Source organism: Phaethon lepturus, unplaced genomic scaffold, assembly GCF_000687285.1.
Source record: "Phaethon lepturus isolate BGI_N335 unplaced genomic scaffold, ASM68728v1 scaffold20462, whole genome shotgun sequence".
NCBI lineage: Eukaryota > Metazoa > Chordata > Aves > Phaethontiformes > Phaethontidae > Phaethon > Phaethon lepturus.
The window spans coordinates 18,689-32,235 of NW_010524308.1; the positions used below are offsets into that span (position 1 = coordinate 18,689).

The 13,547-nt window shown below is 38.9% G+C and overlaps 1 protein-coding gene across 1 annotated transcript in view; it reads left to right on the plus strand.

The window, feature by feature from the left end:
- The window catches only part of KLF13 (Kruppel-like factor 13), a 29,906-nt gene extending 18,174 nt beyond the window's left edge, over nucleotides 1-11,732 (plus strand). The window contains exon 2 of the mRNA XM_010282416.1: nucleotides 11,440-11,732. Within this exon, the coding sequence (XP_010280718.1) occupies nucleotides 11,440-11,732 (293 nt within the window). The remainder of the gene's footprint in view (nucleotides 1-11,439) is intronic.
- Nucleotides 11,733-13,547: the final 1,815 nt, after the last annotated feature.

A 13,547-nucleotide genomic window follows, 5' to 3' on the forward strand; every position in this document is an offset into this window, starting at 1 on the left:
CCTCCTGGAGGAGAGAGAATCAAGTCTGGAGAGTTTTCTCTCCTGGCTTCAGTTGCTGCCTGCATAACATTTTCATTAATCACCTTATTTGCTCTAACAGAGGGTGAGTGGTGGCAGCCAAAATCATCAGCTTGTAGCAGACAACAAATAAGCATGCTAGAACAGAAGTAACACAAGACTGCAAATGACTAAACAAGATCTCAGTCTAGCATATATATCCATCACGGTCCATATCATTACTTTCCAAGTTTTAACTGGACTCATCTGATAAAAACACTGTTTATTATTACATACATTTGGAGAGCCCCTCTCTAGTCCCTTGTCACTTTAAAAGGTTTGAATCCTCTCATCAACTTGACAGAAAAAGAACAACAAAATCCCACATACCTTCATTGATGTTAGTCTCTGTTATGTTTTAAGAAGCCAGACTTCTCTGACCTATGCTGAAGACACAATCTCTGTAGGTAAGGAATGAAGACAGCCCCTTAAACAAGGTTTTGGCTCAAGGCAAGAATTCTAGGCTGAAATTCCTTTGCTGGGGTGATGCAATAGGTCAGATTTGCTGATTAGCACTTACATTTTTTTGGTTTTGCAACCCCAGTATTCTTTTGAAGTATATTTATTAAAAAGTGTAATTGACCAATGGAAAAGGCAAAAAAATCCTCCATCTTTTAGTTTTGTCATTCAGTAATACCCAGATGTGTTTAGAGGCTCTGTTTACGGTGTTTCTTTCATTTCTTTTCTATTCACAATTGAGGTTTTAATAACCATCCTCCTTTCTTACATTCGTAGATCTGAGTAGAACAAATTAGAGGAATACAGTAACTAAAGGGCTACTGTGCTAAGCCGCAGAGTCCCCCTCTTTGCAAACAGTCTGATACTTCAGTGTGGTTTGGAAATGACACATAGCTAAGACACATCTTCCTCTCCCCAGAATTCATCACTTCATCATTTCAGTATAACACTATTTAATTGTCTTGCATTTAAGTACAAAGTCAAAGGGTCAGCTATTGATCTCCATTCCTGGAACAAGCCACAGGAGAGACAAAATCAAGTGGAAGTTGCTGCTCTTTTAAGCTAGTGGCATTTCAGTTGTTTTACTGAGCACTAGTCTAGGATTTAATGCCTCAGAGATACGACCAAATAAGAGGTTTAGGCTTACTGAACAGAAATTACATACACCAATTGCAGGTGCTTAACTTTGACAGAAAACCAAACATTTCATTTGCATTATTTTAGAACATAAGCTCTTTGATGCTGAGGCTGTTGACTTTTGTTTTTCAAGAGTTAGGCCTGTCATTGGTACTCAGTAAAAGAGCATTTTTTACTCATAGATTCCATCAGCAGAGGGAAAAAGTTCTGATATTATAATAGGATGTGGCAAAAGTCCGTGTAAACAAAGGCATTGCACTTAATGGAAGCAGGATTGATAGAAAGTTATTCCAGTGGGGCAGAGAGGGTCCATTCTAGTCTGCACACTCACCTAGACATGGAAGTTGTCCCTACTAGGTAGGATAAGTTTCTGACCTCACAAGTATCCTAATGGCTCTGATGTTCCCATTTTCTTATATGGGAGGTCTCCATTTTGGTTGTGTGTCAGAACTCTTGGGAAAGAGAGTAAAATGGTGAATGTTAAGCTTTAGAGTTAAGACAGAATCAACAAAAGAGCAGCATTAGATAACAATGATAAATCCATACAGACCTGTAAGGAGATTTATACCTTATCTTTGAAATTGAATGCATTGTAAACACCAACTCATATAATCATGTAACATTACCATTCTTCTGACTGATGGATTCCTACCTTTGTAAGAGGTAGATGAAGTTTTGATTACTCACAATTTTACAGGCTAAGAGGTATTGCTGTACTGATAGTGCATTTAGAGTGTACATGCTGTCAGTGCAGTCACAGAGGAAGACTACAGGAAATATGACAGAAAAGAGTCGAGAGAAATACTATGTATGCAGATTTTGACAAGGCCATCTAGAAGATACAGCAGTAACACAGTAGCTACCACAAAGTTCATCATTTTTTCTAGCCATCAAAAGAAAACTTTATCTGCTCTCTGAGACGTGGGGAGCATCTTTCATGCTCCTTATACTTCCGTGAGGAGAAAACATACTTATGCATCTCTGTATTACCCGACTGGCTAACCTGAATACCCAAGGTATTAATTAGCAAATTTACATCCAAAAAGAATTGCTCTTACTGCATTTATTAATGGTCAGTAACTCCCACAGAAACACTTTGCTGAAAACATCACAAAAAGTGAAGAGCAAAATACCACACCCAATGCCCAGCTTAGATGAGGCATCATGGTCTTCAAGCGTATGACATACAGCACTATGTCGGGTCAGGAAATGGAAGAGATGGAAGGTGGTTTTGTTCACTGACCTAACCTAGAGAGGATTCTGCCTTCCCTTCATCTCTCCAGTAAGAGCTATGAAGCCAAGTGGCATTTACAGCAGCTGATCAATGCATACTAAAGATGCAGTATCAATGATACAAGTGATACTGAGTTCCTAGTTTAAACTTGCAGTATTTGCTCCATGAGAGTTTTCATTGAGACTGCTATGATTTATAGTTCTAGAAGTAGCCAGGGGCACACTTTGCAACCACAGGGGCTGACTTTACTGTAAGGCCACAGAATTTCACCCACAAGCCCTTTCCTATTTCATTCACTCTTCTGTGTTACTCTCCTCTTCCTTTTAACTATGCCACATTTAAGACTAGTGAGAAAAGAGATGACTGGAATGGTGACATTTGTCTGACACCATACTTTACCACCGTCTGTTTCCTCTCCAGTTTGCAACTAACCTTATCTACAACCTCAAACGCAACACAGCTCTGACTAAAGAAAGCAATACATTAATAACTATTTTTAAAATCAGAGCATTCTCTACAAAGTCAGGCACGAAGCAAATGAAGATGAATATAGACTATAAAATCATTAGCTGCTTGGAGAGGCAAGAATATAACCTCATCATATGTGAAAGAAAGAGTTTGGAGTTTCAGGCAAGGGAAGACTGGCATGGAGCAGAAGTTGCCTTGCTGTGAAACCCCATCATAAGGAGTGCTGTGGTGGATGTGCTGAATAGTTCACATAATAGGTATTTTTCACATAGGTAAACAATGTTGACATACAACCTTGCTGTTTGACAGATGATTAGCATATTCAAAGGCATCACCTGTGTCTTACTGTTAGAAATAACTTACAAAGAAAAGAAAGGAGAGAATCAGGTATGATGCATTAAATATTTTCACAGAATCTCAGCAGTATACATATAAAGATACTATTTAGAGCTGTTTTGCTAATTTTCAGTGCTCCAGATACCAACAAGAATATGGTTTCTTTACCTTCCTGTCATGGCTACTAGCACTTTTATGAGGGGAAGCTGAGGAGAACAGCAAAGACAAGGATGCCCTCATCACCCTTCACTAAAGGAACTAAATGAACTCCCTTCATTTTGCTAGTGGTTGCAGATAGCCTGTGACCCTTGGTTAGAAGAATGAGGAATCTCTAAGCCATAGGAGTGTTTTACAAATTACACGTATCTCTGTTCCCTCACTTTCACTTTCTCAGCCTTTAGTTTCAGAGTTGTCTTTCTGCTGGCTTTTCTATTCCACTGGATTCTATTGATGCATCAAATTGAGTTGTCAGATGCACACATTCTTATCTAAGTGGTGAGCATATGACAAGGTTCATTAATTATTGAGAAAGTTATAAAAGCACCTTTGGTTCAATGCTTTATTTAGCTAATTCAGCCTCTTTGCTAAATAAGATATACTCCTGTTACTTCTAATAGAGAGGATGTATTTCAAAGTTTTGTGTCTAGATATCTAGACCCCATCATAGAAGGAAGGAATCTTGAAGGCTAAACTCACCTTAGTGATTTTGCAGCTGATTGTGTTTCAAGAGAAAAAGCTCTTTAACATATTTAACACACACAAATGTAACTACATTTACACAGTCCCAGTTTTGATAGAGTCTGTATAACCGACTTAGAGCTTCACAAGCCCCTGGCCTAGTGCAACTGAGTTTTTGTGGTTTCAAAAGAGGAAGGAACATACAAGACAGGGAGGGGTTGTGTAAGGAAGGGAGAAGAGATAAAGTGTGAACCCTTCAGAAACCAAGAAGTGACAAACGGCAGAGGAGAAAGCCTAATATTAGCAATGACAAGTGTTATGTATCTTAGTACAAGGGTTTACTAAAACAAGTACCATCAGACTGTCAGTGCTTAGGTCTACAGACACAGATGTGAATTTAAAACTGTGTAATTCCTGAAGGGTTATGACTTTTTAATGATCTTCAATCGATGGGAAAGAATTATCTTTTCCTAATTGCCCATCAGGATTACCTAATTTTTGGAGTACACTCTAGCAGAGAGCGAGCGAGCTAGAGAGAAGAAAACCAAATACAATTCACTATGTATCATGGAACTGTAACACTCTATATCAGTTTTGTGGTTCTGACAAGTAGTCTTTTATGAAGGACAGAACTATATGTCAGTTAAATTCAGCAAATAGTTTAGGCTGATTTTTTTATTTCAGAAGAGTTGTGATAGTGTGTTTCATTGATTCATTTCAGATGAACATAGTCATTGTGTTGAAAATTGTCCACAAAGCTAAAGGAATTAAAATAGTGTTACAATAAAACACCCAAAAGAAGTAAAACATCTTTGTCAACCAAAAATAAAATTACTATGAGCTGCTTAGTTTGCTGAATTCTTCTGCAATTCAAAGTTTTTTTCATTTTTCAATTGAGCAGAAAATAAGTTATCCACATAGCTCTAGCATTTATTTCACTCCTCCATTCAAAACCTTAGCAAAGGATGGAGCAATATTTATTTTTACTAAATTTATGGCCATTTCATTTTAAAGCCAATTTGCTTTAAGATTTATTTTCCGGGTCCTGGAACATAACTTTCAACTACTTACTGGCTGCGTGAAGTGGTCTGGAACTAGGCGTTAGCTGGGAGTAGAACACAGAGCTTAATGTACTGAACACACAGTGATGCACTTTAGCAGAGATAAAGTGAGAACTAAACAGGAGTCAAATAGGATTTAACATAGTAGGCAGAAAATGACTTGGTAAAGATAACAGGTTCAAATTTCTTAATTCACTGTGCAAAAATGCAGTATAAAACACATGGATATTTTTAAAGTGCTAAGCTATAGAAACTCACACAGACAGAGCAGTTCAGCTTGGGCATCCCAGTTTGAAAAGGGGTTCAGTAAAGCCATGGAATGCATATTTTAGACAACAGAAAGGTTATGTGATGGAGTGTCCTGGGAAAAGAAAAGTCTAAAAAGGCTAGAATGATTCTGCCTTGACAAAAAGAGAAGCAAATGTGGCTGATAAAAATATAGTAAAGTACCTAAAATTATTATAAACTGAGATTTAAGATCTGGCTGATATTATTGAACAAGTTTGAAATACAGGCCTAGAATATAACTGATAGAACATAATCTGTTAAAAAAAAAAAAAAAAAAAAAAGATTGTTTCCATTATGGTGAAGGTGAGTGGTAATATTTTTAAGAAGGACGGATAGCTACATGGAACATACCAAATCAGTTATTTTGGTTTTTGGGCAGACCTGGCTGTGGTTAAGGCTAGGGCAAGGAATTTTGCACTACTTGCATTTCTCTGGCATTGTAGCCATTATCATTATAGTATCTGAATGTTTGTTCGTCATTTGCTATTGGAGCTGTTCTAGTTAGCTGTGGATAAGTCACATGGTGTAATCTGTGCTCCCAGATGGAGCAATACAAGCACTTCCAGAGCAACAGTAACAAAAGTTCACTTAAAATGTAAACTTGCAGCTTGGAAATTCCCCTTTCAATAAATACTCCTATATGTCTAAATAACTCAATGAAAATGTTAAGGTACAGAAGATAAACCAAGGATTTACATAATGGATATTATGGTAGGTGCTACAGCTCCTGCCCAGTAGTAGTTTCCTGTGCATACAGAAAACATAAGATCCAATAATTTATTAATTAAATGACTGGATTTGTTGAGATTAAAATTAAGATGCCCACACCTTAAAATTGAGACTGTACTTGATGCCTGCGTCCATGCCTGTTGGAAATCCAAGAACTCCAGTTCCTTAAAAAAGGTCACATCACAGATAATGGAAATAGCAGGAACATGCATGCTTCTGTCAGTAGGTACTAATGCAACCTAGCTCCTTGTTGCTGTGTGTCCGAGGGGCTTGGGGCAGTGCTATGTCCCAGTGTCTAATAACATGTGAACTCTGAAGCTTTTTTTTGGATTTGGGCATTCATACCACACTCCTGTGTTGGGTTTCTGGTATCTAGTGACAGTCAAATTCACTGTATAACTTTTCTTTTCACTGAGAACATCACTAAAACTTCCTCATTTTCCTTGAACTAGTCAAGCTTAATATTGGTGAATTCACTACCTCTGTTAGGTATGGTTAGAAGGTAGCTGAGACATTCAAAAGCTGTTGGACAGACACACAAAAGCAGATGCAAAATCATGATTGCATTTAGCTTGTTTGGTTATGAAATGCTACCTCCAAAATAATTAATTTAAAACTAACTGGTTTCAATTTATAGGAATTTGGAATTGTGAGGCTTTGGAAGTTTTGATCCCTTTTTAAAAACTTGATAAAGAAACCACCATTCGTCTAACATCAAAGCTATGCTTATTCTCTCTCTCACACTCAGAAGGTTAAGGGCTTGTTTTTTGGCTATGCAAAAGGGGACTTGTTTATAAACAGGAGAATAACAGCAATGAAAATATTTGTAAATACATCAGTGCTATTGAAGGATGACCTTTTATCTTTTTTTAAAATAACAGCCAGTCTCAAGAAACATAGTCTGCTTGGCTGAATGTTTTTTCCCAGGATAGCATTTCCTCTCTTGGAGGAAGGCTGCTTCAGTCACATCTCAATTTAGCTGTCTGCCCCTCATCCTCCCCACCCAGCCTTCTGATATGTGTTTCCAAATATACCTTTAATTATGTATATGAAAAAATAGCACAGAGTGGCATGTTCAGGTTTCTAGTCTGTTTTCGTAACAACATACAATGCTGCTCTGTGAAGCAGCAGAACAGATTATAGATCACAGAAAATTGTTTCTGGCTTACTGTTTCTGGTTTTGCAGGCACTCATGGAATTCCCAGGATACAAATTTCTTTGTTGCTGCATGGCCTTGGCATAGGCTTGAAGGTGCTAACATAATGTGCAGAGCTACTACATGAGTTAAATTGAAAAAATAGCCCCCAATACGTGGTTTGACTTAGTAGTACTCTAATCTGTGGGGCAGTGGATATCACATTTCAAATGGTTCAGCTACGATTGCCTAATCTTCACATTGTAATCCTGAAAATAGTATCACAGGTGTCTCAATCTGTTATGGCATTTCAGTCATTAGTAGGTTATTTTTTGCGCATGCTCCGGCCTCCATAGCACTTCGTATCATTTTTAATTGTTATTCAAATGCTGGATATCATACAGATAGATTGGTGAAAAAGGAAGCAGGTTACTCCAGGGTTTGTACTGAGTGTAACTATATGGGAAAGGAGTCCTTAAAACTGTATGTGGACTCGGGTAAAGTCAAGAGCGCGCTAAAGGTATGGTACAAATCAAGCTCAGTAGACATCGTATCTGGTTCCACCATCTCTTTTGGTTTTGTTTCCCATAACTACATATAGTTGCCTCAATATATATAATGATTGATTCACAAATACAGAATAATACAAAGGACCTTTATATAATATCATAAGAGCAGCCTGGCTCTACTTGCTTCTGAATCTCTTCCAGCAAGAGAGAAGAGAGATGCATTTTTTTAGTGCTGTTTCTATAGCCTAGGCAACTCTACAGTTCCTTTGGAGGTCTGCTCTGGCAGGCAGCATGAGTAGCTAGGTCTGTGACACTGAAATTAATTCAGAAGTCAGTGCACCTGCAGATCTCACATACTTTTATTCAGTGAGCACTGCAAGTTTCTTAATGCAGCTTTCCCACACTTTTTTTTTCTTTGGACTGGGTGGAGTTCAGGAAGAAGCCAAAAATGTTCTTGCTTGTGTAATTTTCAGTTAAGATCAGTTGAATTTAATTCTCAAATGTAATGTTTTTCCATCGGCTTGTGTAACTCTAAACACAAGTTATGTGATGTCATGTGCTCTGGCAGAGGAGCTAGAAAGGTTACAGTTTAGTGGGATTTGGAACATGGAAATCCAAACCTACTTAAAATTGTAAAAGAAGTTAAATTTTACAATATTCCTTATCTTTTAAAGGCTTGCATGCATCTTGGAAGAATAAAGAAGCCTGAGCTGCTTTTTGGTTCCTTTATTTTCAAGCATCTTTATCTTTTGGAGACTTACCTCTTTTTGAGACCTGCTGATAATGCTTAATAATGCACAAAAATACTGTTGCTGACAAGGCATAGCATTAAGACTCTCAATATACACATTCACATGCTTGACATTTCCTGCTGTATTTAAGATATTTGATAACATTTCCACATTAATATATAGGATGAAATTCTGTAGTCATTGTAAAAATTCTGACTTCAGCATTGCCTAAGATGGAGCTCAAAATCTTTACTGTGTTGTGTACAGCTACTTTAATGGTGAAAGCTCTTCGTTGAGTATAACATGTCCATGGGTTACTGCTTATGCAAGAAAGTTGTACTGTGGCTGCATGTTCCCTAATGAGATTAGGCAATCAATTCATATAATCCCTCATTCTGTTGATTGCTTTCCTGCCAGTAAAAGAACATTTATATAATTTACCTGCACAGAAAACCACATCCCTTCTGTTTGAGAGATGAGACTGATGGCAGACTGTGAATTTCCACGTGTGGTTTTGGAGCAGCAGCTAGGTCTTGTCTTAATTAATACCCCACAGCAACTTTGTTCCAGACTGTGTACTAATTTTTTATAAACAGTAATGACTCTTGTATCTTCACACAAGGCATCCAGCATTTCCTCACAATACAGCTTTTCTTTGAGGAGGTATTGTTAAACCTCAACAAAGCTGGGAAACACTCTACAGAACTTACTACCACTACTAGAGTGATGCCAGCTGTCAGAGAGTGCATGGAGGGGAAAACCACTTGGCCAAGAAACTCAAACACAACTACCAAGAAGATAACAAATCAAGACTAGAGAGGACTGAGGGGAAAAAGTAGTTCCTAGGAAGAAGGAGAACAGGGGACAGTAGAGAAATAGTGGAAGAAAGGTCACTTTTTCTTTGGCTTAGCACCCAAAGCATCACCACCATCATCAACAACATTAAACCAGGCAGGTGAGCTGGAACCCGAGTGTCTCATCCAGATCTGATGTGCAGTGAGGAGAGGGGGAGAGAAGTTGTGCGATGCCTTCATCACCTGACTGTTAGTGCTGGATAACACAGATCTTACACAATCCCGCTCTAGAACCTCTTCTCTCGTTAGGAACTGGACTGTCGTGTCTACTGCTGGCTACCAAATGCTAGACATAGAAAAGAGCAGCCGGTGCCATGCTAACTAACCAGCAGAAAAGGTACCATTTTCTTTGTGCTTCATGGTGTTGTCAACAGCAGAAGCAAAACATTGCATGTTAACTCTTGCCTTCCTGGTCTGAAAGCAGTCATTTCATGAGGCAGTCCTTCTAGTGAAGAACATTTGCTGACACCATTTGTAATGAAAACAAACACAAAGAAACTTAACTTGGGCAACAGAAACATCCAAAGGCCATTGCCTTACCAAAAAAAGATGGTATAGCTCATGGATGAGAAACTTTGCAGGCCAGATCCAGCTGTCAGACCATGTCTCATTGTCCTTCTTCCCAAGGGTCCAAAGTCCTCAACAGGGATGGCTGGCATGTACCACCACAGGGACAGATACATACAGATGACTGGATACATGACAAACACAGCCAAAATATACATTTCCCATTTGTTTCACATTTCTATCAGCAGACTGAGAGATGAGTCCCTGACAGTTTGCAGGAGTAGGCCGAGGAGGACATTGAATTTTTAAGTGACAAAACTGTATCCATTAAACCAGTTGGTGGTGTTTTTATTCTTAAAAAGTTTCTGGGGCCCTAAGTTTTTTAGCCTTTAATTCAGGGGAAGCCAACTGAAAGCAGTCGTGTTCGTCTTAGCTGCCTTTTGCTGCGATCACATAGGAGGTGGTGTTCGTGGTCCTCCACATGAAAATCTCCCTTGTGTACAGATATAACCATTGCATTATGCATTGTACTTGTAGGTGTAACTAATGAAATCCAAAAAATGTGCTTGAGAACTCTAATGAGCCTTGGTGTTTCTTCTAAATAATCAAGGGAACATCAAGGACACTTGCTTTCTCCATGTTCTTGAACAAAATCCTATTTAAAAAAGAATTGCCTGTCTCTTCATTGAGACACTATTTGAGATTTGGCTGAAGTATCTTGGAGGCTTCATAAAGAAAGGGCAAAAAGAACGTACTTTCTGAGCAGGAACCTCCTAAGTAGATCCTGGAGATAAATGTTATGGCCAAATCTGTGAATTTGGGAATATATTCTAGATACCCATCTACCCAACAGTGCTAATTCTGTCTGCGACATGTGCTCGCCTCCAGTGCTTGAGCTTCTTAGGCTGCACATCTACCACAGTGCCCAACGTGCAGACCTCCAGCACAGCCATGCAACGGCATGGGCATCTGGCCCGGTGAGACATGTTTCCCATAGCTGAGATCTGTTGAGAAGTGCAGCAGGTCACCAGACTGCTATTTCTTTGAGCTCAGTGGCCACTGGTCTTACCTTAAGTGTAACAGGTCACGGTTTTAAGGTTAGCTATTGATAGAAGGCTGCTACCTTCAATGTAGCACATTTACCTAGTTGAAATACAGTGCTCCCTGCCTCACTTCTAAATGAAACCTAAGGCAGAGAACATGAGAAACCATCGTACCTTGTAGCAAATGCAGAAAACACAGGCATGGCTGTGGAGAATACAAGGCGAGAGCCTCACATCTACTGCCTCAAAATTGCCATTTTGCATTTTCACCTTAATTGTTTTTAAGTAACTGAAGAGAGAGACTTCATCACACCTTCTGAACTTGAGCATTGAGTCAGACAGACTTAGGGACAGCTTGGCAGGAATAAGTGAATATTCTGCAGAGCTCAGTACAGATATTGTTGAAGTCTAGAAGTCAAGTCCAGTGGACTACAAGAGATATGAAATGTGACATCCATGAAGGGATCAGGAGCCCAGCATCCCTGAAGATCCAGTTATCAAATAAGGTATCGCTAGTTTGCTTTACAGTACTTTTTAATGGGTTAGAATACCAACAGTGGCCTCCTCTTTGACAGAAAGTACCACCTTCTTCATCCAGTTAGTGTCAAGTGGCATCTACCTTGCTCCCAATCTTTTTATTGTAACTTTTGCATACAAAAAGAACATGGAAGACATTGCTATCCCTTCTAATCATGCCGCGTTTGCTTCCTGCAGGTGAACGGCCTTTTGAATGCAACTGGCAAGGATGTAACAAGAAGTTTGCTCGCTCCGATGAGCTGGCCCGCCATTACCGCACTCACACTGGAGAAAAGAAGTTCAGCTGTCCTCTCTGTGAGAAACGCTTCATGCGCAGTGACCATCTGACAAAGCATGCCCGTCGCCATGCCAATTTCCACCCAAGCATGCTCATGAGGCGAAGTGGAAGCAGCTCAAGAACAGGGTCTGTCAGTGACTACAGCCGCTCAGATGCCTCAAGTCCAACGATTAGCCCTGCCAGTTCCCCATAGACCTGCCTGCACTGGATGTCAGCACTTTGCCTCTAATACCTAATGTGGAGTTTTGTTTGTGTTGCACACATTTAAAAAACTCTGTCGCTTCCCCTCCTCCCTTCCCCATCCCCCTTAAAAAAAAAAAAAAAAAAAAGACAAAAAACCCCAGTAAATAGCTGCCACTGAAAGTTCCAGTCAAATTTTCTTTACCCAACCACACAAGTTGCTATTCTAACCTCATGGACAGACAAACTTACATGTTCCACTTAGTGACTCCTGCTGTCTCAATATTTCATACACTTTGCAACCATTTACAGATCCTCTTGATTATTCTTTATAAGAAAATGAGAAAATCTAAAAAAAAGAAAAAAACCCCACTTAATCCACCTCAGGTGTCAAAGTAGTTTTGTAAGACCGGATTGCACAACATGAGCATACATACACTTACAAATCAACTGTGTTGGATTGTGTCCCCCTTCTCCTTTCTCAGGGATGGATATTTATGTTACACAATAATTACAATGAAGACATGCCCTAACCACAGCCTTACTCTGTAAATATATTTGCACTCAGAAGCTTTTTGTTAGGTTATTTCACACACTGGGGAAAAAATAAAAAACAAACAAACAATACAAAATCCAAACCAGTACTGGAATGTCATACCAGACTCTTCCATTGTTTGTTTTCCTGATTATATACCTACACTGGGGAGCATCCAAACAAGAGTCTTGTCTTTCTTCAAGCTTCCCTCTGCTTTTGGTAGCAAGCCGTTTTTTCACTTCATGCTGAAGATGCTCCAAAACCAACTTCCTATTGCAAAAATCTCTGTGAGGTTAAACTTGTTTGTTTGTTTCATGCTAGATAAAATTCTAAGCAAGATGCCTTAAGTAAATAACCTAAATCACGAGGAAACACATTTACACTGGGTAACATTTTATTGCAAGGCAATATGGCATGGAATCTCGGAGGCGTTCTGTCATCACTCTCCAAGTTGTTAAGCTCTCTGCACTGCCTGTTTGGTATGGGACCAACAGAATATTTGAATCAAACTACACTGACTTGAACAATTTTCTTTATTCTTTTTTCCTTTTTTTTTTTTTTAAATGAACTATGGAAATAGCGTAGCTGAACTAATGCCCATCAAAACCTTTATCAAGGTACTTACCTACTGTACAGCTGTATCTTAGCAAGACAAATTGGCTAAGACATAGTTTCTGTATCCTGTTGCATCACAATCGTGGTCACTGGTAAAAGGAAGTGAAAATCATAAGGCATCTTCTGACTGGAAAAATAAAATATGCATTTTTAAGTTTTAAAATAAAAAGACATTTTAGCTCAGCACTACTATTAAGTTTCCCAAAAACACACATGCCAGTATAAAGTAAGGTGCTCTCATTTCTGCATAACTGCGTAATAACAAAAAGGGAATCGTGGTTAGTCGTCAATAACTTTCAAATATTTGACACTAGATAGAGCACTAGGAGGTAGATTTTTATGTTTTATGTGGTAGAAAATACAGCAGAAGACCGGGAGCATTGTGATATACTGGAGACCTCACTGGCAGCAAATACACTTTCCTTGGTTTGGCTGGGTCTGATGGTGTATATTATAAATTTGGGTCCTTTTGATTCTGGAATTTTTGGGGCTTTCTTGTTTTTACTGTAGGGTATAAATGCAGTTAAGTGTAGCATGGTGAAAAGCTCTATGCCAAACCTGCTGTTTGATATCAAGTGAATGCCTCCACATGCCAAATGAACCTGTATCTTACTTGCTGCTTTGCATTGATCCAATTTTGCAAGTTTTTATTGTACTGTATATTAACTGTGAGAGGCT